Below are 25,218 nucleotides of genomic sequence, written 5' to 3'. Positions count from 1 at the left end.
GTGACAATGACCTTAGCCAAATGCAAAATGAGTGAAAAAAACAAATGAGAAAAATGTCAGTGGCCTCCCTCCACCTGTTAAACCATTCGTTCCTGTATTGGGGGTTGTCTCATTGTTGCCCCTCTAGTGCCCCAAAGCAGCTGAAACAGATGAACAACTATATTGATGTAAACAGTTTTTCAGTATAAACCTATGACAAACAAGAAAATAAGATGCCTTACCAGAAATAATCACTGTCAAAATAAATACCCAGCTGTTCAGACTGAATTATTTAATGGTTAACATTAGACAGACTCAGTATAGGGTGTGCTAAAATGACCAGTAAAGTGGAGTCGTTTACAGCTGTACAGGTTGTTATGGCAGGGCCATACTGGAGTATACAGACTATGTATGCTATTAATATGCTGTTTGCTTGGGTAGTCATATAGGATGATGCCCAGCTGAACTATCTACCATGTCTAACTTGTTAACAGTCGTGATGCTGATGCCCATCAGTGCCTGCTGTTCAGTTGAACTCCTGACCTCCTCCAGTCTCAGAGACACTAAAGACAGGCTGACGTGTTTAACACACCACAACAACAACAACATTTATTTATATAGCACATTTTCATACAAACAGTAGCTCAAAGTGCTTTACATAATAAAGAATAGAAAAATAAAAGACACAATAAGAAAACAAAATAAGTCAACATTAATTAACATCGAATAAGAGTAAGGTCCAATGATCAGGGTGGACAGAAAAAACAAGAAAAAACTTTAGATGGCTGGAGAAAAAAATAAAATCTGTTGGGATTCCAGACCATTAGACAGCCCAGTCCCCTCTGGGCATTCTACCTAACATAAATGAAACAGTTCTCTTTGGATTTAGGGTTCTCACGGAAGGACTTGATGATGATGGTCATGCAGGCTTCTGGCTTTTAGTCCATCAATGATGGAGCATCGTGAAGCTTTGAGTAAGTGGAGGTGGTGCAGGCCACCAAATTCTTCAAACACAATTCATGATATATTTCTTATTTCCGTACCAATATTATACAATGTATGGTTTCCAACAGTTTAAGAAATTCAAACAATACTTTGTAATACCAGAAATATATATTTACATTAGTGTTTTACATTTGTACATAAACATTTAAAATGTTTGAATCTATTTACAGTTCAAAATAACTTCTAGTAACTGGTTTCTCTTTTTTTAATTGCTCAGGAAATCAGTCATCTGTACCTGGATGAAGCCTTAGTAAACTGAACACCTGTGACTGAGAGGCGACTGAGTAGCAGCATCACTGCCACAACTCTTAGAGTATCTCAGATGTAGAAGGTTAACGTGGCTGTGTTTGGTAACTGAGTGGCCACAAGTTTAGCTTGTTCATTGGATCCTGAGTAGCAACAGTGTTTAAAGTTTCAGCAAGTGGCAGCAGACAAGATGCTCTCATTTCATTGGTTCCATTGGATGTAAACATTGATAAAATGTTTAGCCTTTACTTCATTCATTTCGAGGTAGTGGGTAACTCAAGAGGAACTTATCTTGCTGCTCTTTTTTTATTTTTTGTCAGTCTTTTGTTCCCTCAAGTCTGAAGTCCTGCTAGAACTACTTGTCTGTTCCTGTGTCCGTGAAACTGATGTCCCATAGGAGTCTGAAAATGTATATACTACTCCTGTAGCTCCTCCTTTGTCAGGCCGCATGTGACTACTGGAATGTCCCGGCACCACGTGTTGTGAAATGTCAGACGTTGAAGTCAATTCAGCATCATGAGAGCCAAAAGTGAACAGGTGCAGTCTCATTACTGTGGGTCTGCGAAGAAATTTCTGGCTTGGTAGCTCTAGAAAGAAATACGGTCATATCCTTCTCAGCAACAAGCTTATCTGACAACATGCTGCCTCGCTGGGGAAGGCCAAGAGGTTCTTTAGGTAGCTGCAGTACATTGCTAGATAGGGACTTGTCTAATAGGTCTTCTTCAGTCAGATAGGCATAAGGGTAGCACTCCCGTGTCCGAATGTAGATGTTTGCATTGTCATAGCAGTCAGAGCAAATAACTAGTGTTCCAGAACCTGTAGTTGCGTGTGCTATGCCATCACGCTGATCTCGTAAAGGAAAGCCATCTCTTCCTGTAAACAATGAACTAATTCGAGGTACTAGAAAGGAGTTAATGTCTGCATCAGTGTCACATCCCGAGTCTAGGTAGCAATTACCATCTGCTGCTTTGTGAGGATGTCGATTTGATGATGGAGGCATTAGCTGCTGATGACTCCCTGCCTCAGAGTTGTTATATCCATCCCGAGGCTCTGAAAGAGTGCCCTGAGATGAAAGATAGCTTGGGATATCAGCTGGCAAATTAATTTCATCTGTGTTACCAATGCTGTAATCTTCATTCCTCTTCCTCATGTGATAAATAACTACTACCCAGATAAGTGATGTCCCGACTACACAGCATACAACAACAATAATCACAATTCCAACTGTAGTCCAACCATCTGTGTCATAGCCAGGGCTGCCTGGTACCAAGTCGCAGTTTGGAGTAGAAATAATGTTTAAATAAATATGACCCCTCTCAGTGCCCAGTGTGTTTGACATAAGGCATGTACACTCACCTAAAGGATTATTAGGAACACCATACTAATACGGTGTTTGACCCCCTTTCGCCTTCAGAACTGCCTTAATTCTACGTGGCATTGATTCAACAAGGTGCTGAAAGCATTCTTTAGAAATGTTGGCCCATATTGATAGGATAGCATCTTGCAGTTGATGGAGATTTGTGGGATGCACATCCAGGACACGAAGCTCCCGTTCCACCACATCCCAAAGATGCTGTATTGGGTTGAGATCTGGTGACTGTGGGGCCATTTTAGTACAGTGAACTCATTGTCATGTTCAAGAAACCAATTTGAAATGATTCGAGCTTTGTGACATGGTGCATTATCCTGCTGGAAGTAGCCATCAGAGGATGGGTACATGGTGGTCATGAAGGGATGGACATGGTCAGAAACAATGCTCAGGTAGCCCGTGGCATTTAAACGATGCCCAATTGGCACCAAGGGGCCTAAAGTGTGCCAAGAAAACATCCCCCACACCATTACACCACCACCACCAGCCTGCACAGTGGTAACAAGGCATGATGGATCCATGTTCTCATTCTGTTTACGCCAAATTCTGACTCTACCATTTGAATGTCTCAACAGAAATCGAGACTCATCAGACCAGGCAACATTTTTCCAGTCTTCAACTGTCCAATTTTGGTGAGCTCGTGCAAATTGTAGCCTCTTTTTCCTATTTGTAGTGGAGATGAGTGGTACCCGGTGGGGTCTTCTGCTGTTGTAGCCCATCCGCCTCAAGGTTGTGCGTGTTGTGGCTTCACAAATGCTTTGCTGCATACCTCGGTTGTACTGAGTGGTTATTTCAGTTTCAAAGTTGCTCTTCTATCAGCTTGAATCAGTCGGCCCATTCTCCTCTGACCTCTAGCATCAACAAGGCATTTTCGCCCACAGGACTGCCGCATACTGGATGTTTTTCCCTTTTCACACCATTCTTTGTAAACCCTAGAAATGGTTGTGCGTGAAAATCCCAGTAACTGAGCAGATTGTGAAATACTCAGAGCGGCCCGTCTGGCACCAACAACCATGCCACGCTCAAAATTGCTTAAATCACCTTTCTTTCCCATTCTGACATTCAGTTTGGAGTTCAGGAGATTGTCTTGACCAGGACCACACCGCTAAATGCATTGAAGCAACTGCCATGTGATTGGTTGATTAGATAATTGCATTAATGAGAAATTGAACAGGTGTTCCTAATAATCCTTTAGGTGAGTGTATATTTTCCAGCATCTGCAGGATTAGCATCAACAATTATCAAAGGTTGGTTGGCAGCAGCAGAGAAGTGCCTCTCTGTGATCACTAGGGGCTCATCCTCTTTAGTCCAGTTTAGCCATAGTGGAGGGCTGCCCCCAGCAATGCACTGTAAAACAACGGTTTCTCCCCAAGCAACTGTGCGGTCCTCCAAAGGCCTGATGAAGGAAGGTGTTTCTAAGACAGTCAAGTGCTGCATTAGCAGACATTGTGCCAGCCGTATTCTGGGCAGTACAGCTGTAAACTCCCATGTCTTCAATTTTGACATTTGCAATAAAAAACAAATCATCCTCTGGCATGACATGCATCCGTCGTTCTCGTGCAGCTGGGAAATCCGTGCCTCCATCTTTCTGCCAAGCAATCTGTGGCAATGGATGACCTTCAGCTGCACAATCCAGTCGGGCCATGGCACCAGTCCTTATGGTGAGATCCATTGGAGCTTTCATTAAAGAAGGTAGCTCATTCACTGTGAGCTTTGCCTTTTGGGAGTAATTAGAACCAAAATGATTTGTCACAACACACTGGTATCGGCCCTCATCAGTAAAGTTTATATTTAAAAGATGCAATACTGAAGTGTATTCAATAAATTAAGCTTCCTTTTCTTTATAGCTGGCAAAATTCTGAATAACAGCATCATAAAGAAGCTCTCCATCTTTCCTCCAAGCTACAGTCATCGCTGAATCACTGCTGCTGTGAGCCTGGCATGTTAGAGTGACATTGGAACCCTTCAAAGCTACAGCAGTCTCTGGGCGAACCACTATGAGAGGCTTTGGAAAGTCATCACAAATCAAAGCCTCTGTCTTGACGTCAAGAATACTGCTCCCAGCCAATCCAACAGGATGTGCAAAGACTGCTACAACAGACTCCTGGAAGTTATTTTCGACCAGCCATTGGCGGAGCCAGGCCAGCTGACAGTCGCACAACAGGCTGCTTGAGTTCATTAAGATTTCTTTTAAATTCATCTGGGCAAAGGCATCTGGGTGAATAGACATTATGGAAATTTTTGTCAAGTCCAGATGTTTGAGATTATCCAAACCAGCAAATGCTCTCTTTGTGATGGATTTTACCCTATTTCCTTGAAGCACCAGTGTGTGCAGCTTTTCTAAGCCAAGAAACACTCCGACTGAATCTTCAATTGCCCAAGAGATTTTGTTGTTCTTTAAAGACAAAATTTGGAGGTTAGACAGGCTGTTAAAAACTCCGTCAGCAAGGTGACTCAAAGCATTGTCCCCTAAATGAAGGCTCTCAAGAGTCCCAAGGCCAGCAAAAGTAGTTTCATCCAAACGAGTTAAGTGGTTAGAGGACAAGCCAATAATTTGAAAAAAATCCCATGCATCTGGGCTAATTCTGCTAACTGCATTATGGCTAGTAGTACATATAGATAGTTAGTGTCAAAAGAGGTGTGAATTTGATTGATGGCTTTAAGCCCCGCCCCCAAATATGATGGATGACATTAAGCCCCGCCCCAAATATGAAAATATGAAAAATATGAAAATTATGAAAATATGGAAATATGAAAATATGAACTATGAAAATATAATTTATGTAAATATGAAACTATAAAAGTATGAAAATGTATTTATAATCTTAGGACACGTGGGTTTATTTTATAAACATTAGGTTCAAAATTAATACTGTGAAATTAAATATACACTTATCTTGCAGTCATAGCTATGCTTATGTGTAACTTTCTGAAAATATTCACAGGCCCGCGCTAAGATATAAACGCACGGACACATTTTATAAGCATTAGATTCAAAACTAATATTATAAAATTAAATATACACTTATCCCGCGTGCAAAGCCACGCATATGTACGGCTACATAAAAACGCTATAAAATATTCACACAACCGCTCTAAGTTATAAACTAATTGCAAGAAAATAAATATACTGTAATATCCCTTCCCAGACGGGCAAGTGTTAGTAAATTATCAAATAAAAGAACTAATCAATGGTTTATATTCACTTTCCTTCTTACTTCAACAAGCTGACAACCACAACGTAGGCAGGACAAAGAAAAACGCGCACCACTAAAAATCCTACACCCATACAAGAAAATAAAATTTTCTAAAAACGATTTTCACTCCACCTCCAAGTTTTAAGTTCACGACACGCGTCTTTATCTTTCCTTCACCCCATAACTGAAATGATGTTCACCCCACAGCCAACTCAAACCAAACTAACTAAAAACGAACGCATATGCATGACTACATAAAATATTCACACAACCGCTCTAAGTTGTAAGAAAATAAATATACTGTAATATCCCTTCCCAGACGGGCAAGTGGTAGTAAATTATCAAATAAAAGAAGTAATCAATGGTTTATATTCACTTTCCTTCTTACTTCAACAAGCTGACAACCACAACGTAGGCAGGACAAAGAAAAACGCGCGCCACTAAAAACCCTACTCCCATACAAGAAAATAAAATTTTCTAAAATCGATTTTCACTCCACCTCCAAGTTATAAGTTCACGACAAGAGTCTTTCCTTCATAGCCAACTCAAACCAAACTAAGCTCACGGCACACCCTTAAATAAAAACGATTTTCACTCCGCCTCCAAGTTTTGAATTCACGACACGCGTCTTTATCTTTCATTCACCCCATAACTGAAATGATGTTCACCCCCTCAAACCAGACTAACTAAAAACGAACGCATATGCATGACTACATAAAAACGCTATAAAATATTCACACAACCGCTCTAAGTTGTAAACTAATAGTAAGAAAATAAATATACAAATTTCTAAAAACGGTATAAGCTGCATTAGAATCAAAAGCACGAAAATACATGGCCACTCCAAATGCCTGAACGCCTCTTTGTAAACTTCACCGGTTCAAAAAACTTAAGCTAAAGACTCGTTTTCAATTACGTACCTCCCCCCATCGGAATGCACCAAACATGATCGATCAAGGCCTGTCTCTTAATTTAATTACCAGGGCCTTTCTGATAACCGGCTGTTTTAGGCATTAGCCAGACGTTACAGCAATTAGGTCCCCTTCATGTTATCAATTAACAAAAGTCTTAATCTAATTTAAACGTGTTCTATTTTTATATCATAAAGTAAAATACTTATTCTCACCCCGAATCAAAGCGATTAAGAATATATACACTCCTTCTGATTTTTACTAAAATTCTTAACACGCTTTTCAGCACTGTCTCTGAACACCCACTAAAATTAAATATACAATTTTCTAAAACGATAGGGACTCTCTGCTCTAAGTTATAAGTTAACGACACGCGTCTTTATTTGATAAGCACTAGATTCAAAACTAATATTAAATATACAGTACACTTATCCTGCATGCAAAGCCACGCATATGTGTGATTTTCTAAAAAAATGTTCACTCCTAAAGTTCTAAGTTATAAACTCACCATACACGGCCTCATTTTATAAACATTAAGAAATTAAATACAGTATATACACGTCTTGCCGTTATACTGTAGCTATGTGTAACCTTCTGAAAATATTCACAGACCCGCGGTAAGATATAAACTCACGACACGACCTCATTTTATAAACACTTTTCATGCTTTTTAGTCATGTATAGTTCTGCGTAGCTGTAACTGTCTTAAAAACTCTATAAAGTGAAATATTCAATTACCCGCAAGTGTGCCTCCTTTTATAAATTCGGGGAAATAAATTTTCTTTCACCGCCATGCGAACACATTTGGCAGTTAAATTTAAATGGGAACAAACTTTCTTTCACAGAACATGGATACCTCTGGTATTAAACTTCAGTTGATCAATAGCGAGAACCACGAAGCCCCCATGCAAGGCGAACACATTTGACCGCCAATTTTAAACGCTTGGGGAACAAACTTTAGTGTTAAAATATTTATTGTAACAATTCATGCTTTTGTAACAATTCATTTAATGAAATCGGAAAATCGTACGATTATTAAACCAACCCACACACATTCAAAGGGGTTTGAGAATATAAGTTGCCTTTAAAATTCATAAGACCCTGCTCTTTGTTAACTCGTTAATCGGTTAAATGTCAAAGCCTTTTTACATACCTATGGTCTAAGAACAATATTATTAGACGAACTACTTCCTACTAACGATTCTCTCTTATATACCAAAATGCACAATGAACTTTAAAAGCTCGCGAGAAAAGTTATTAAAAACATCCGCGTTGAACACAGCGGTTTCTCGCTGTCTATGGCACTTGATAAAAAGTTATTTATATGCCGAGTACAAACACAGCTCTTTCTGATACTGTATTTCAGCCGCTTTAATCTTGTAAATATCAAAATTGATCTAGTTTCATATGGTTTGCATGTATACCCATTTACATCAACTTTAAAATACACGTGGCTACCTAAGAAACGATCTCTCGGTAAAACATAACGTTTACATGATTTAAGCCCTTTCCAATTGATATCATTCATATTCAACTTGGCCCTATAATGCTGAAGTCACAAAAATCACTAGAGACATAAAGCGAAATGTTAAAACAAAAAATGTACAGAACGTGTGCACCCCGACTGTAAAGCCACGCCCTTTTCTACATTACCGTGACGTGTCTCTCTGTTGGTGTGGTCAGGCTTTAGCGAAATGCCAGCCTCATTGTTAGTAAATAACAATTTAACCCTAAATGCATTGTCATTTAGATTCAAGCTATTATCACTCCAGCCTTTTGTTGGATTGTATGTTATGGTCACATCCCTGCGCCCCCCCCGGCCAGCGCGCACATGTTCACGCCTCGTCATGCGCAGCCCGGCCGCGACACGACGCATCACGGCACCACGTCCTTCCTCCGAGAGCAACATCCTCAGTGCCCTGCCGCAGGCACGATGATCTCGAAATTCAGCGTGGCAGATGGCAGCCGCGTCGCTTAATCCTAGCACGTCCCGCTACTGACAAGTTTTGTCTGCTGCAACGGACAATGCCGCAAAATGTCATCTCTCACATCACTACCGGTAATGGAATCATGCACCAAATCACGAAAGTTCCCGCCATTCGGCCGCCAAACGTCGCACGGCAGTTCAGCAATGCGAGCCAGCGGTGAGACACTGCGATGGCAACCTCGTTAACGGCTCAGTCATCGCCGAAAACGCCTGGTCGCTCTTCAGAATCGCGCACAGCAGCCACAACAGTCCTGATCTGTGCCCATGTACGGGTTCAGCCATGTATTACAGCGAGCGCTTCGCATTTACCACAACAGCAATGTCAGCTACGCTTCCGTGATCAGCTTGGCACTGCACCTGTAATGCGCAACTCATTTAGCTGACTAATCCTTAGCATGTGTTCACGAAAGGTATGAAGATACAGCGGGTGATTGCAGCAGAATGTCTTAAATGATTTCTGTTCGGTACAGTTACTCCGCTCAATGCAATTGACGCAATTTTTCAAAGACAATATTTTCCACCCTTGCAAATCACATTCGTAATCTGTACTACTGACAGTAACATCATTTTACCAAACATTCTGCCGAGATCTTTCCATCCTGGTTCACATAAGACCGCTCTAAATGGTACAACTGTAGATTGTAAACTACAAATAGAGGTGCCATATCTCTTGAGAGTCAATGCCAGAGCGTTAATCTGATACACAGATGGGATGGTATGTTACTGTACTCATTGACTATTTGTGAAATTAGTTCACAGGTTCTGAAAAGAAATGCACTCAAATATGTATAAAAGAAAACATCCTGAACTCCGTATTCAAGTGTCTGATTTCTAGGCCTAGCTGCTCGCAGTGGTGTGCTTTTTCACAATTATCGTACGCACAAATCTATCTAATACATGAGCCCAGACTGTTTTTTAAAATCTAAGATTATTTTCCTGCCTTGTTGTTATGCATGCAGAAGTTGCCCATCAAGGTTTCTCCACCTTCCACACTTATCCAGATTGTTGAGCTTCAACGCAGCCATCTTCCCTCTATGCAGGGGTAGAGAAACCGCTGATAAGCTGTAAACCTTACATTTTGAACAGAGGACATGAAGTAACCGCAGAGTGAGGGAGAAGGATTTCTGTTTCCAGTGGAAAGCAGAGGAGAGGCAAACGTTCCATAACAGGAATGTGTCACAGTTTGCTTGGCGAGTGAAAATGGTAATGATATTCTCGAAAGAAGAAGCACTACCTGACCCTTCTCAGTCTGGCACCCTTTGTAGCTAGGCAAGCTGAAGGTGCAGTAGTGATTTCTTTGCAGGACTGTTTGTCAAGATGTATTGACTGGAAGCAGCACGAAAAGATTTACTCCTTTCATCTAAGGACAGCTTGTCTTTCCCTCGACATCCTTCAAACTCGTGAAATTTTTTCAGCCCCCAGTCCTGTTGTCTCGCTTTACAATCTTGAGTCAGGTAATGTCGTGAGGCTGGATTCTTAACGGATGGATAGTAATAGTAAACAGATGAGAAATACAATTAAGTGTAATTAGCCTGCAGAGAAAACATGACCACAAGAACTCTGAACCTGGGTCACCCAGACCTCTTCATGAACCTTTTTAGCGCTAGTCAGTGCAAACAGCCTCTAGCGCTGTCAGGGTTGGATCTCAAATTGAGGTTCCCAGGACTCTTGTGATTCTTGTCAGGTCAAGGCTTGACCCCATCGGCTCAAGTTAAAGCCACCATTGTGGATTATCTTATCTCTTCCTATGTGCTTTCCTGAATTCTGGTGCAAGGAAAAGCTTGATCTCCGGGCATTGCCGTGACTCTCAGGCGCGGTGTCGATCGATTCTGCGAGAAACCGGCCTCCTTTTCCCCCAGGCTTTCCCAAACATCCCATGTTCATCCTGAGAGAGTTAGAGAAAGTATGCGTGAAGGAGGATGATGAAAGCAGGACACTTTTAAAGCTCTGCTGTAGTGAGTGACAGCTGATGACGGTTTGCTCTTCAGTCATATACAATCATTGCTGCGGGCGTCCTGCTCACAAACCACACGCGGCCTTAACTGCTCTAGCAAAAGGTTGCCAGACTGCAAGGCCCGGTCAGGTAGTCTTCTTCTTTCGGCCAATACCCCATAGCATTTTCACATCCGCCAAGCAAACTGCAGCACATTCCTGTTAATGGACAGTTGCCTCTCCTCTGTTTTGTTCCACTGGAAACAGAAAATCCTTCTCCCTCCACCCTCATGGTTCCATGTCCTCTGTTCCAAATGAAAAAGTGCCGCATCCAGCGGTTCTGCCCCTCCCATGAGAGGAAGTGCCGTTACCGGCACAATCTGGTTGGTGTGGAAGGTAGAGACACTTGATGGGCAACTCATGCTAACAACAGAGAGGAAAATAATCTGTAAATTTTAAAAACAGTCCCGCGCCTTTTAGAAGGTTTGTGTGACATAAATTAATAAAAGCCACCCACACGGCGCAAAGGCCTAGAAATCGACACTTGAATAGCGGAAGTTCACGATGTTTTCTTTTATACATTAGGTCTTTTCTTTTCAGAACCTGATGAAGCTAATTTCACAAATAGTCAATGAGTACAGAAATCCATCCCAGTCTGTGATCAGTTTAAACGCTCTGGCACTGCACCTCAAGAGATATGGCACTCATTTGAGTTTAAAATCCTACAGTTGACATTTAGAGCGGGTCTATGTAGCCCAAAGCGGTGGAAAGATCTCGCAGAATGTTTGGTAAAATGATTTACTGTCAAGTAGTACAGTTACTCCTGCTCAATCAATTCTGCGGCAATTTTGTCAAAGACAATTTTCTCACCCTTACAAATCACATCGTAACTGTACTATGACAGTAACATCATTTTACCAAACATTCTGCCGAGTATCTTTTCCACGCTGGTCTACAAGTACCCGTTCTAAAGGGGTACAACTGTAGGATTGTAAACTCAAAAAGAGGTGCCATATCTCTTGAGGTTCAGTGCCAGGCGTTAATCTGATACACAGACTGGGATGGGTATGTTACTGTACTCATTGACTATTTGTAATTAGCTTCATCAGGTTCTGAAAAGAAATGCACTCAATATATGTATAAAGAAAAAAATGCTGAACTTCCGTTATTCAAGTGTCGTATTTCTAGGCTAAACTGCCGTGTGGTGTAGCTTTTATTAATTTATATCACGCACAAATCTATCTAAAAGGCGCCAGCACTTTTTTTAAAATTTAAGATTATTTCCTGCTCTGTTGTTATGCATCGAGTTGCCTCCATCAAGTGTCTCTCACCTCTCCACACCAACCAGATTGCGTGCTAGCGCCACTTCCTCTCATGCAGGCGGCAGAAACCGGCTGGATAAGCGTTGCACCCACTTTGGAACAGGGACATGAAGTAACCATGCAGAGGTGGGGAGAAGGGATTTTCTGTTTCCCGTGGAACAGCAGAGGAGAGGGGTCGTTCCATTAACAGGAATGTGCTACAGTTTTGGCGGATGTGAAAATGCTATGATATTGGCGAAAAAAGAAGCACTACCTGACCGCTCTGCAGTCTGGCAACCTTTTGCTAGGACAAGTTGGAAGGCCGTTGTGTGTATTCAGGGGCAGGGCGTCAACAGCAATGATGTATATGACTGGGGAAACAGCACCGGTCATCAAGGCTGTCTACTCACTTACAGCAGAGCTAAGTGTCCCTGCTTCATCATCCTCACATACTTCTCTAACCCCTCTCCCGGATGAACATTTGGGGTGTTGGCAAGCTGGAGGAAAAAGGGACCGTCGGTGTTCTCCAGAATGCCGACACCTGCGCTCTGAGAGTCAGCGGCAATGCCGTGAGATCAACTTCTTCTCCTTGGGACCAACAATTCAGGAAAAAAACACTAGTGAAGCAGATGAAGATAATCCACAATGGTGGCTTTAACTGGAGGCCTGCATGGGTACAAGCCCTTGACTCCCTGACAAAAATCACAAGAGTCTGCAACCCTCAAATTTGAGATTCACAACCTGCAGCGCCTATGAGGCTGTTTGCACTATAGTCTTCTGAGACAAAAGGGGGTTTATGAAGAGGCTCTGGGGTTGACCCCGGTTTTTCCCAAAAGTGCTTCTGTTGCTCAATGAATGCCTTTGGGGGATAACCGGCTTACTATCTTAATGACCTTGATGCATTTCTCGGTTGACTATATCCTAACCATTGAAGACATTCTCCCGTCCGAACATGACAACTGGATCGTAGAAAACATGTTTACCTTTAAAGAGCTGACATTCAAAATGTAGACGTGGGTGGATGGTCTCTGAACGAAAAAGTGGGTTCACTGTTTTGAAGGGTCAGTGGCTATCACCTTAAGCTGTTGCCGATAATCAAACGGTAAGTACAATGGCTTTCATTTGTATATCCTGGGTGTCTCACCCAAACCCCTAACAAAACTCAGACTGCTTGAAGAGCAAAATTTCCCGTAAATGAAGTTGAGTGGGGCCACAGTGACAAAGCTTTAGGACGGGCTTTATTTTTCCCCGACTTACATGATCCAGAACCTCATTTCCCCGATCTTTTGGCATGCTACATAATGCAGAAGAAAAACATCTGATTAGCATCAAATTTTTTCTTTACACCAGGTTTATCGCATTTAGCTCGGATTGATTAATCCGGGAAAGGAAATTAGGCGTCAGACTGAATCTGGGTGTACTGAAAACAGTATTAATAAACAGTGGCTTGGGTTTTTTTATCAGGATCATTTGAATAAGTCACAACCACCCACATTTTCAGGATGTGGTATCAGAACCTGTTCCTGCATTTTTGGGGGAAAACTATTTCTAAATCAGACTTCCATTCATAACTACCCAACATGTGGAGGACCCAACCTTTTAAGTACATCGTTCATTTGTGAACATGATTAATCCAAGCAGCGTCAGGCATAAGGTCTGGCATGTCACCTACTATATTTAGGGCTTGGCATTGCGGAAACAGGCCAGTTTAGAGCTTGTAATTAACCAAGTTACATGTTTTGTAAAAAATCACGAAAGCCCTGTGGCTAGAGAGAACATGTAAACATTATACAAATAGGGTCAGATCTGCTACCTTCTTTCCCCCAACCCCATGGGAAAGTGTACAAACTGACATGTTTACAGTCAACAAGATTTAAGAGAGCTCGAATTTTATAAATCCCTCATCTGTTTTGGCAAAATGTTATCACAGAATGGCAGTTATTGGTAATGTTATTTTATGCATTTTAATCTGGGCCATTTGCAAATTCGTTAATCCTTAACATTCCACTTTTAATGTGGCTTAATATGCAAAATACCCAGGATCTGTAGCATTTAAATGTTACTCTGGTTGATATTTGAAATCCTTTTACCTGAATATGGCATTCCCCAGATCTATTCGGTGGTTTGCCAGAATTGTGCTAATTAGGGATATTATCAGGATAATGCAGGAAAAGTTAAGATGATAATTACAACCAAAAAATATAGTATTTAAACATAACATTTAGGACATATCTTCTTAGAGACAGAAAATGCTATGTTAAAGAAAGGTTAAATGTAAATAAAGTGTTAAAGCTTGGGCACCAAAATGTGACCATAAATACAATCCAACAAAGGCTGGAGTGATAATAGCTGAATCTAAATGACAATGCATTTAGGGTTAAATTTTATTTACTAACAATGAGGCTGGCTTTTCCCTTTAAAACCTGACCACACCAACAGAGACACGTCCGGTAATGTAGAAAGGGCGTGGCTTTACAGTCAGGTGCACCGTTCTGTCATTTTTGTTTTAACATTTCCTTTATGTCTCTAGTGTTTTTTGTGACTTCAGCATTATGGGCCAAGTTGAATATGAATGATATAAATTGGAAAAGGGCTTAATCATGTAAACGTTATTTTTTACGAGAGTCGTTTCTTGGGTAGCCCGTGTATTTTAAAGTTGATGTAAATGGGTATACATGCAAACCATATGAAACTAGATCAATTTTGATATTTACAAGATTAAAGCGGCTGAAATACAGTATCAGAAAGAGCTGTGTTTGTACTCGGCATATAAATAACTTTTTATCAAGTGCCATAGAAGCGAGAAACGCTGTGTTCAACGCGGATGTTTTTAATAACTTTTCTCGGAGTTTTTTAAAGTTCATTGTCATTTTGGTATAAAAGGGAGGAATCGTTAGTAGGAAGTAGTTCGTCTAATAATATTGTTCTTAGACCATAGGTATGTAAAAGGCTTTGACATTTAACCGATTAACGAGTTAACAAAGAGCAGGGTCTTATAAATTTTTAAAAAGGCAACTTTATTCTCAAACCCTTTGAATGGTGTGGGGTTGGTTTAATAATCGTACGATTTTCCGATTTCATTAAATAAAAGCATGAATTGTTACAATAAATATTTTAACACTAAGTTTGTTCCCCAAGCGTTTAAATTGGCGGTCAAATGTGTTCGCCTTGCATGGGGGCTTTGGGTTTCCTATTGATCAACTGAAGTTTAATACCAGAGGTATCCTTTTCGTGAAAGGTTTTTTATTTAAAAATTTAATGGTTATATGGGTAAAAAAACCAATTTTGGGAATTTAATTTAAATTTTAATTTTTAGAGTTTTTAAGCAGAACCCACGCAAAAATAATGTTTTAAAAATGAGGGGTTTATAAATATCGGGGCTTTATTTATTCAAGGTTTAATGTTTCAGAAGGAACAATTTTGTATTTTTTTTAAGGAAAAATAACCGTATTTAATTTTAATTTATAAAGGGGTGAGGTTTTAAATAAATTTGGTGAACATTTTGAAAATACAATTTTTGGTTTGAAACAGTAGGTTTCTTAAATTTTAAAGGGGTTTTTTTTACTTATAAAAAGAAGCCTTCGTTTAGAAAAGTTATTTTTTTAGGGGTTTTTAAGAGAAGTGTGAAAAGGTGAAGTTTAAAAAAATGAAAAGGGGTTATTTTAAACCTTTTTTTTGGGGTGAAAAAAAATTTATTTTATAAAAAAAAAAACTTAAAAATTGCTTTTGTTAAGAAACATGGGGACCTAAATTTTTAAAAACTGGCAACCAAAAGGCCTTACGAAAGGCCTGGTAAAATTAAAAAAAGATGAGGGTTTTTTTGGGGGAGGACAAGTTTGGGCCGGATAGTGTATTTGAATTTTTTGTTTTGAATCTAGCTTATAAAATGTCCGTATTTTTAAAGGGGCCGTGATATTTTCAGAAAGTTACTGCTATGAGGCGAATGTTTTTTTATTTTAATTTTTTTGCAATTTTAAAAAGGGTCGTGAGTTTATCTTGGCGGTCTGGTATTTTCAAAAAACCAAAACATGCTGACTGCAAGATAGTGTTTTTTAAAGATAAGAACCAAATGTTTTAAAATAAACCCGTGTCCAAGATTAAAAATACATTTTCATACTTTTATAGTTTCATATTTACATAAATTATTTTTCATAGTTCATATTTTCATATTTCCATATTTTCATAATTTTCATATTTTTCTATTTCATTTGGGCGGGCTTAGTCATCCATCATTTTTGGGGCGGGCTTAAAGCCATCAATCAAATTCACCCCTCTTTGACACTAACTATCTATATGTACTACTATGCCTCAAGCAATTTGTAGCTTATGTAGCCCATACAGCCAGCCCTTGCTTACTTCTTCAGATTATTGTACTCCAGTTCCAGTTCCTCCATGTTGTTTAGACCAAAAGAAGCTCCATCCATAAGTTAACTATTCCATTAGTTGAATCTTCAATGACTTCAGGACTCTGAACCCTGAAAGGTAAGACCTCTACTACTTTTATGCGATTTTTTTTCAATTCCAGAAACTGCAGCGGTGGGTTTGAAGGTCTTCAGGGGAGAATGTATTCGATTTCTGTTGAGTTTCAAACCACCAGTGAGCTAAAATTTCCATCCGGTTTAAGAAGTCCAACTTTTTTTATTTCCAGTTTTCCAGAAAGAATCCACTTGAACCCCAAATGAATTAACTAAATCCAAAAATCCCAAAGAAAAATAAGGAAAGGGTTTGGCCAAAACAAAATTTTTTGGGCCAAAAAACTTATATTTTAGGTCATTCCCACAAAAGGGGCTGCGGGGGTTTGCCCCATTAGGGAATGATAGGGGGATAAACCCACCTGTAAGTTATTAAATGAATAAAAAAAAAAAATTTGTATATTTATTTTCTTACTATTAGTTTACAACTTAGAGCGGTTGTGTGAATATTTTATAGCGTTTTTATGTAGTCATGCATATGCGTTCGTTTTAGTTAGTCTGGTTTGAGGGGTGAACATCATTTCAGTTATGGGGTGAATGAAAGATAAAGACGCGTCGTGAATTCAAAACTTGGAGGCGGAGTGAAAATCGTTTTTATTTAAGGGTGTGCCGTGAGCTTAGTTTGGTTTGAGTTGGCTATGAAGGAAAGACTCTTGTCGTGAACTTATAACTTGGAGGTGGAGTGAAAATCGATTTTAGAAAATTTTATTTTCTTGTATGGGAGTAGGTTTTTAGTGGCGCGCGTTTTTCTTTGTCCTGCCTACGTTGTGGTTGTCAGCTTGTTGAAGTAAGAAGGAAAGTGAATATAAACCATTGATTACTTCTTTTATTTGATAATTTACTACCACTTGCCCGTCTGGGAAGGGATATTACAGTATATTTATTTTCTTGCAACTTAGAGCGTTGTGTGAATATTTTATGTAGTCATGCATATGCGTTCGTTTTAGTTAGTTTGTTTGAGTTGGCTGTGGGTGAACATCATTTCAGTTATGGGGTGAAGGAAAGATAAAGACGCGTGTCGTGAACTTAAAACTTGGAGGTGGAGTGAAAATCGTTTTTAGAAAATTTTATTTTCTTGTATGGGTGTAGGATTTTTAGTGGTGCGCGTTTTTCTTTGTCCTGCCTACGTTGTGGTTGTCAGCTTGTTGAAGTAAGAAGGAAAGTGAATATAAACCATTGATTAGTTCTTTTATTTGATAATTTACTAACACTTGCCCGTCTGGGAAGGGATATTACAGTATATTTATTTTCTTGCAATTAGTTTATAACTTAGAGCGTTGTGTGAATATTTTATAGCGTTTTTATGTAGCCGTACATATGCGTGGCTTTGCACGCGGGATAAGTGTATATTTAATTTTATAATATTAGTTTTGAATCTAATGCTTATAAAATGTGTCCGTGAGTTTATATCTTAGCGCGGGTCTGTGAATATTTTCAGAAAGTTACACATAAGCATAGCTATGACTGCAAGATAAGTGTATATTTAATTTCACAGTATTAATTTTGAACCTAATGTTTATAAAATAAACCCACGTGTCCTAAGATTATAAATACATTTTCATACTTTTATAGTTTCATATTTACATAAATTATATTTTCATAGTTCATATTTTCATATTTCCATATTTTCATAATTTTCATATTTTCATATTTTCATATTTGGGGCGGGGCTTAATGTCATCCATCATATTTGGGGCGGGGCTTAAAGCCATCAATCAAATTCACACCTCTTTGACACTAACTATCTATATGTACTATTATGGCTCACGCAAAGCACTTGTAGCTTATGTAGCCCATACAGCCAGCCCTTGCTTACTTCTCTCAGATTATTGTACTCCAGTTCCAGTTCCTCCATGTTGTTTAGACCAAAAGAAGCTCCATCCATAAGCTTAACTATTCCATTACGTTGAATCTTCAATGACTTCAGGGACTCTGAACCCTGAAAGGTAAGACTCTCTACTACTTTTATGCGATTTCTTTTCAATTCCAGAAACTGCAGCGGTGGAAGTTTGAAGGTCTTCAGGGGGAGAATGTGTATTCGATTTCTGTTGAGTTTCAAAAACCACCAGTGAGCTAGAAATATTGTCAAAGCATCCAGGTTCAAGAAGTCCAATCCTGTTGTTACTCAGATTTAGGTATTCCAAGTGCATTCGGAGAAAAGAATCCACTTGAACCTCCGAAATGAAGTTGGAACTTAAATCCAAAGAATCCAATGCCACATACGGCTAAAGTTGGTCCGCAACAATCTCAGGAATCTGATTGTGAGCCAGAGACAAAACTGTGATATTCCAGGTCACTTCTCCCACAAAAGGAACTGCTGTCAGGTCGTTATAGTTCATATTCAGGTAACTGATCCAGGGCGGAGGCTCCCGGGGAGCGCTGCGGACCTGATGAAGTCAAATGGAGGTTAAATGAGATATGAACAAACATTGGTTATGTTTTAATATCTAAATGTAACTTCTGCATAAATGATACGTATTATAATAAACATATATTTGATGATCTTAAAGAGGTATTTAAAATCTCAAAAGTAATAAAGTTCCAATTAAGTCAAATAATTGAATACCCTGATTAACAGGTGCAGTGTCACAAAAATCTGCACAATTATTACTCTTTTTAAGGCATAATATTTGCTCTTCACAGATCGTTTAACATAGTAAACTTCATTATAAAAATAACTAGCAGACCTCGTGCGCTTCGCTGCAGTCGCTGTATTTGGAATAATTATATATCTACATGCGACTTATAGAGCTTCTTTATATACAACATTTTTGGTTTGTCCTCCTGGAGCCAAAATATATAAATTTTCTCTATGACTAATTCGTGAACATGCTACATAAAAAATGGAAACGGGAAAAACGGCAACACCGCCGGGAACAACAGTAAAAAACAACAGTAAATGAGATAAAGTAAAAGTCTACTAAACACTAAAGTACAAAATCGAAGTAGAAAGTAACAGTAAACCGCAACACCGCCGGGAACACCGGCACACCGCGAGTACTAAACACAAAGAAACACTAAGTAGAAACACTAAAGGAAAAAATACTATTCAGTAAGTACTGCGTCTAGTAAACAGTACATCAGTAAAGGAGAGAAGACTAAACACTAAGGAGAAAGAACGGCAAGACCGCGTCAGCTGCAGAGCTCAGCTCAGAGCGAAATGAAGTGAATGAAATGACGTAAATGGGAGGGGAGATGATCACGTGACTCCCTCACCCTCCCTTCACAAACACACAAACACAGTCTCTTGGATCCCAACTCTCCTTTATATGTATAGAAGATAATTGAAAGGTGACTATTAGCTCTATAATAACTGTGTTTCTTACATTTAACATTGATAACATAGAGACAGCCAATGGATTCTTTAAAGTCACAATTTTATTGCCAGCTTTCTTAACGTTGTCTATTCCTGATACATGAACGTGAGAGTGTCAAGTATGTGATTTGTAATATTTTGTAATCATAATACAGCTAAAAACAAACTTGAATACGAGATCCACAGGCAAGAAACTCACTAGAGCTGCTGGTATGTTGAGAACAGACATGAAGACCGCAGAATATTTAACAGACATCAGCAAACAAAGAACAGAGGCTGACCTGCAGATAGAAGGGGCTACGATGGAATATTAGGAATACATAAATAAATAAACGTGGATAAATAGTAATGAAAGTAATAAACATATTTTAAGGTTGTGTATTATAGTAGTAAAGATTGAACTCTGACAGTTTATTCAATGTTTAAAATTGTAATATGTTTGTCTTTAAGGTGACCTATTAAATGTAGGCGACTACAGTATTTCGTTTGGACATTCGAGTAAACAACAACAGTCAACCTTTTACAAATTACTCCCACCTTTCTTTTTACGTATCCATAAGGCAATTGGCTAAAGTGGAAAATGAATGACAAATAACACAGATTGGCGATTTTTTTAAATTAAAAGGTGATTGACCGCGTAGTTTAAATTTTCAATTGGATGATCAGTGCCTGACGTACGCAAATTTAATATATGATTGGCTGAAGTCGAAAATGATATTCATGCCCATTTTACTGGTTCTGTAGCAATATCTACTTGTGCTGAAGTGGTACGACCTGCATGTGACATCATCATGGGCCACCAAAACCAAAGTCTGCACGCGCTTCACGTGGCTCATTTGTGAGCCGTTAAACTGGAGGCTCTGAGCACAGAGCCAATCTGTGGGAGACAGGATTCTGGCTGGGTTGTAGGGGATCAAATGCTCATTTCTCTCAATGACATGGAAATTAATTTATAACTTTCATATAATGGGTTTTTTCTGGATTTTTTGCTTTGCATTCTGTCTCTCTCCATTAAAATGAAACTGCCATAAAATTAGAGACGGTTCATTTTTTTGTAAATGAGCAAACTTACAAATTCAGCAGGGGATCAAATAATTTATTCCCCCACTTTTTGTATAAAACAACTAGTGCATGTATAAACTGCCTGTTCAGCAATCGCCACCTTACTGTGATGAAGAAGTCTGAGGGCCCCTGTGACCATGGAAGCTACAGTTGTGCTTGAAAGTCTGTGAACCCTTTAGAATTTTCTATATTTCTGCAGAAATATGACCTAAAACATCATCAGATTTTCACTCAAGTCCTAAAAGTAGATAAAGAGAAACCAATTAAACAAATGAGACAAAAATATTATACTTGGTCATTTATTTATTAAGGAAAATGATTGAATATTACATAATTGTGAGTGGCAAAAGTATGTGAACCTCTAGGATGATCAGTGTCAGGGATTCCAGGAGCAACGACCCGGCCGGGATGCCGTGAGGGACCAGATGTGGGTCTGCGCCCACCCTGGATCACGTAGGGGCCGCCTTCCTGGTTGCTTTGGGGGCCACGGGTTAAGGGCATGGAAACCCCACCCTGCAGGGGCCCGTGGTCACCGCCAGGAGGCGCCCCAATGCCTTGGGGACCTGTTCCCTCAGCACTTCCACCATACTGGGGGGAAGATTAGGAAGGACACCTGGAGAGCTGCAGGGAGAACAGCCAGCACTTCCACCACGCTGGGGTGTGGCCAACGAGGGAATGCCGGGAGCCACCTGGAGCTCGTCTGGGAGAGAATAAAAGGGGCCGTCACCCTTCATTCGAGGCTGGAGTTGGGTTGAAGCAGGATGAGGCAGAAGAGGTATGGAGGCGGCCCGAAGAAAGGCATTTTGTGGCCAGGACTGTGTGTTGGGGGGTTTGTGTACTAAATGGACTGAGTCTGTGTGACTATAAATTGTAAATATTATTGTAAATAAATACGTGTGGTGGTGATTAACAACATTTCCACCTGTCTGTGTCTGGGTCGGCTCCACATCAGTTAGTTTGAAGGTGAAATTCGAGTCCGGTGTTTTCAATCAATGGGATGACAATGAGGTGTGAGTGGGCACCCTGTGTTATTTAAAGATCAGGGATCTATCAAAGTCTGCTCTTCACAACACGTTTGTGGAAGTGTATCATGGCACGAACAAAGGAGATTTCTGTGGACCTCAAAAAAAGAGTTGTTGATGCTCATCAGGCTGGAAAAGGTTACAAAACCATCTCTAAAGAGTTTGGACTCCACCAATCCACAGTCAGACAGATTGTGTACAAACGGAGGAAATTCAAGACCATTGTTACCCTCCCCAGGAGTGGTTGACCAACAAAGATCACTCCAAGAGCAAGGCGTGTAATAGTCAGCGAGGTCACAAAGGACCCCAAGGTAACTTCTAAGCAACTGAAGGCCTCTCTCATATTGGCTAATGTTCATGTTCATGAGTCCACCATCAGGAGAACACTGAACAACAATGGTGTGCATGGCAGGGTTGCAAGAAGAACGCCACTGCTTTCCAAAAAAAGCATTGCTGCTCATCTGCAGTTTGCTAAAGATCACGTGGACAAACCAGAAGGCTATTGGAAGAATGTTTTGTGGACGGATGAGACCAAAAATAGAACTTTTTGGTTTAAATGAAAAGCGTTAGGTTTGGAGAAAGGAAAACACTGCATTCCAGCCTAAGAACCTTATCCCATCTGTGAAACATGGTGGTGGTAGTATCATGGTTTGGGCCTGTTTTGCTGCATCTGGGCCTGGACGGCTTGCCTTCATTGATGGAACAATGAATTCTGAATTATATCAGAGAATTCTAAAGGAAAATGTCAGGACATCTGTCCATGAATTGAATCTCAAGAGAAGGTGGGTCATGCAGCAAGACAACGACCCTAAGCACACAAGTCGTTCTACCAAAGAATGGTTAAAGAAGAATAAAGTTAATGTTTTGGAATGGCCAAGTCAAAGTCCTGACCTTAATCCAATCGAAATGCTGTGGAAGGACCTGAAGCGAGCAGTTAATGTGAGGAAACCCACCGACATCCCAGAGTTGAAGCTGTTCTATACGGAGGAATGGGCTAAAATTACTCCAAGCCGGTGTGCAGGAATGATCAAAAGTTACCGGAAACGTTTAGTTGCAGTTATTGCTGCAAAGGGGGGTCACACCAGATACTGAAAGCAAAAGTTCACATACTTTTGCCACTCACAAATATGTAATATTCGATCATTTTCCTTAATAAATAAATGACCAAGTATAATATTTTTGTCTCATTTGTTTAACTGGTTTCTTTTATTCTACTTTTAGGACTTGAGTGAAAATCTGATGATGTTTTAGGTCATATTTCTGCAGAAATATAGAAAATTCTAAATGGTTCACAGACTTTCAGCCGCAACTGTATGTTTTCAAGAGCAAAAGCTCCTAGTAAGGCCTCACACAGCAATTTGGTCCCAGGTGTGAGGTCAAACAAAGAGTGATACACAGCCCTGACTAATGCAGCTCTACATAGAAAGAAAGAGTATCCCACCCAGTATGGTGGAGCCAGGCCAGGGAGAAGTGCCCGCAGACGAGTGCCTAGCAGCTCAACCTACCACCGGGCCTGGTCTCATGATTTCTGTCCTTATTTAGTATTTCCTAATCTTATTTATATATTTTTATTTTGTATAAACTTTTTTTCTTCATCCTGTAAAACACTTTGAGCTACATCACTTGTATGGAAAGGTGTTATATAAATAAATATTGTTGTTGGTCTGGCACAACTCAAAAACATAACATGGGACTGTCCACCTGTGGACCCACCACCTACAGTTGGATAAGGGGCTGGGTGCAATGTGACCTGGGTGGCAGTCAAAGGTAGAGGCTTTGGCGGACTGTAACCTAGACACACAAACTGACTCTTGGGACATGTAATGTCACCTCTCTTGGGGGGAAGGACCTGGAGTTAGTGGGTGAGGTGGAGAGATACCATCTAGAGATAATTGAGCTCTTGTCCACTCACTCTCATGATTTTGGAACCAAATCCCTCAAAAGAGGCTGGACTCCCTTTACTTTGGAATTTGCCGGAGATAAAGATGTGGGACAGCAGAGGGCTTCTTATTGAGGCCCTTCCAGGTTGATGCCCTGTTGGAGTTTGTCCCTCTGTGCGGCTGAAGGTCACAGGGGAGAGGACTCTGACTGCCAGCGTTCTTGGTGTCACTGGAGGAGTTTCAGGAAACTGGTCCCAGCTGAGGACTCCATAGTTTTTCTGGGAGACTTCATAGTCCACAAGGGTAATGATGGAGACACCTGAAGAGGTGTGATTGGGAGGAATGGCTCCTCTGACCCAAACCTGAGTGTTTTGTTATTGGACTTCTGTGCTAGGCATGTTTTGTCCATAACAAACACCATATTCAAACATGAGGTGGCTTAAAAGTGTGTTCAGGACCAGAGCACCCTAAGCCAAAGATCTATGATTGATTTCACAATCGTATCCTCAGATTTGCGGACATATTTTCTGGACACTCGAGTGAAGAGTGGGACAGAGCTGTCACATGATCACCACCTGGTGATGAGCAAGGTCAGATGGTGGAGCAAGTGCCTCGACAGACCTAGAAAGCCCAATCGAGTAGTGAGGATGGACTGGGAATGTCTGGGGGAGACCCCTGTCCAGATGACTTTCAACTTTAACCCTTTAAAGAGCTTTTCTTACATCCTGGGGGGTGGGGCTGGGGTACACAGAGTCTGAATGGGCCTTGTTCAATGCCTCCATTGTGGTAGAGGCTGCAAAGAGCTTCAGCCTGAAGGCCATAGGTGCCTCTCAAGGTGGTAACCCAAGGAACCAATGGTGAACACCAGAAGTGAGGGATGCCATCAAGCTGAAAAAGTAGACTTTCCGTATATATTTAACACTGGTGACCTCCGAAGGAGAAAAGAGGTACTGACAGGCATAAAGGGCTGTGGCCTTGGTGGTCGAGGAAGTCAAAACCCAGGTGTGGGAGGAGTTTGGGAAGACCATGGAAAGTTCTGGCAAACCATCAGGTGACTCAGAAAGGGAAGGCTGGGATTCACTCACCATTCTCAGCAAGGGTGGAGAAGTGCTGACCCGGGCTGAGAATATTGTCTGGCGGTGGAAGGGACACTTTGAGGAGCTCCTGAACCCAAAAGACTGGCAGAGCCATAAACTGATAAGGGATCAGTACCCATATCCTTGAGGGAGATCACTGAGGTAGTTAAACAACTCCATAGTGGCAAATCCCCAGAGGTGGACAAGATTTGAAATTTTGAAGGCTGTGGACAATATTGCATGGTCATAGGATGCTGTGCCTCTAGAGTGGCAAACCGGGGTGGTGGTCCCCATTTTTAAAAAGTAGGACAAGAGGGTGTTTTCCAGCTACTGAGGAATCACACTCCACGGCCTCTGTGGAAAAGCTTATGCCAGGGTGCAGGAAAGTAGACTTCACCCAGTTGTAGAACCTCAGCTCCAGGAGGAGCAATGTGGATTCCGTCCAGGCTGTGGAACGGTGGAC

The 25,218-nt window shown here is 40.5% G+C and overlaps 2 protein-coding genes and 1 pseudogene across 2 annotated transcripts in view; all 3 read right to left on the bottom strand.

Annotated features, from left to right (window-relative positions):
• LOC120534677 (zinc finger protein 708-like) overlaps positions 1–25,218 on the bottom strand; it is a 90,149-nt gene that overhangs the window by 17,966 nt on the left and 46,965 nt on the right. The window lies entirely within an intron of this gene.
• Positions 860–2,641, bottom strand: LOC120533325 (leucine-rich repeats and immunoglobulin-like domains protein 2). The gene has a single exon (XM_039760173.1). The coding sequence runs from the start codon at positions 2,567–2,569 to the stop codon at positions 1,745–1,747; it is 825 nt and encodes a 274-aa protein (XP_039616107.1). The 5' UTR covers positions 2,570–2,641; the 3' UTR covers positions 860–1,744.
• Positions 3,751–25,218, bottom strand: part of LOC120533367 — a 28,784-nt pseudogene continuing 7,316 nt past the window's right edge.

This window comes from Polypterus senegalus, chromosome 8, assembly GCF_016835505.1.
Source record: "Polypterus senegalus isolate Bchr_013 chromosome 8, ASM1683550v1, whole genome shotgun sequence".
NCBI classification, from domain to species: Eukaryota; Metazoa; Chordata; class Cladistia; order Polypteriformes; family Polypteridae; genus Polypterus; species Polypterus senegalus.
The sequence above is the reverse complement of the archived record's forward strand: the minus strand, read 5'-3'. Positions and strand labels throughout refer to the sequence as shown.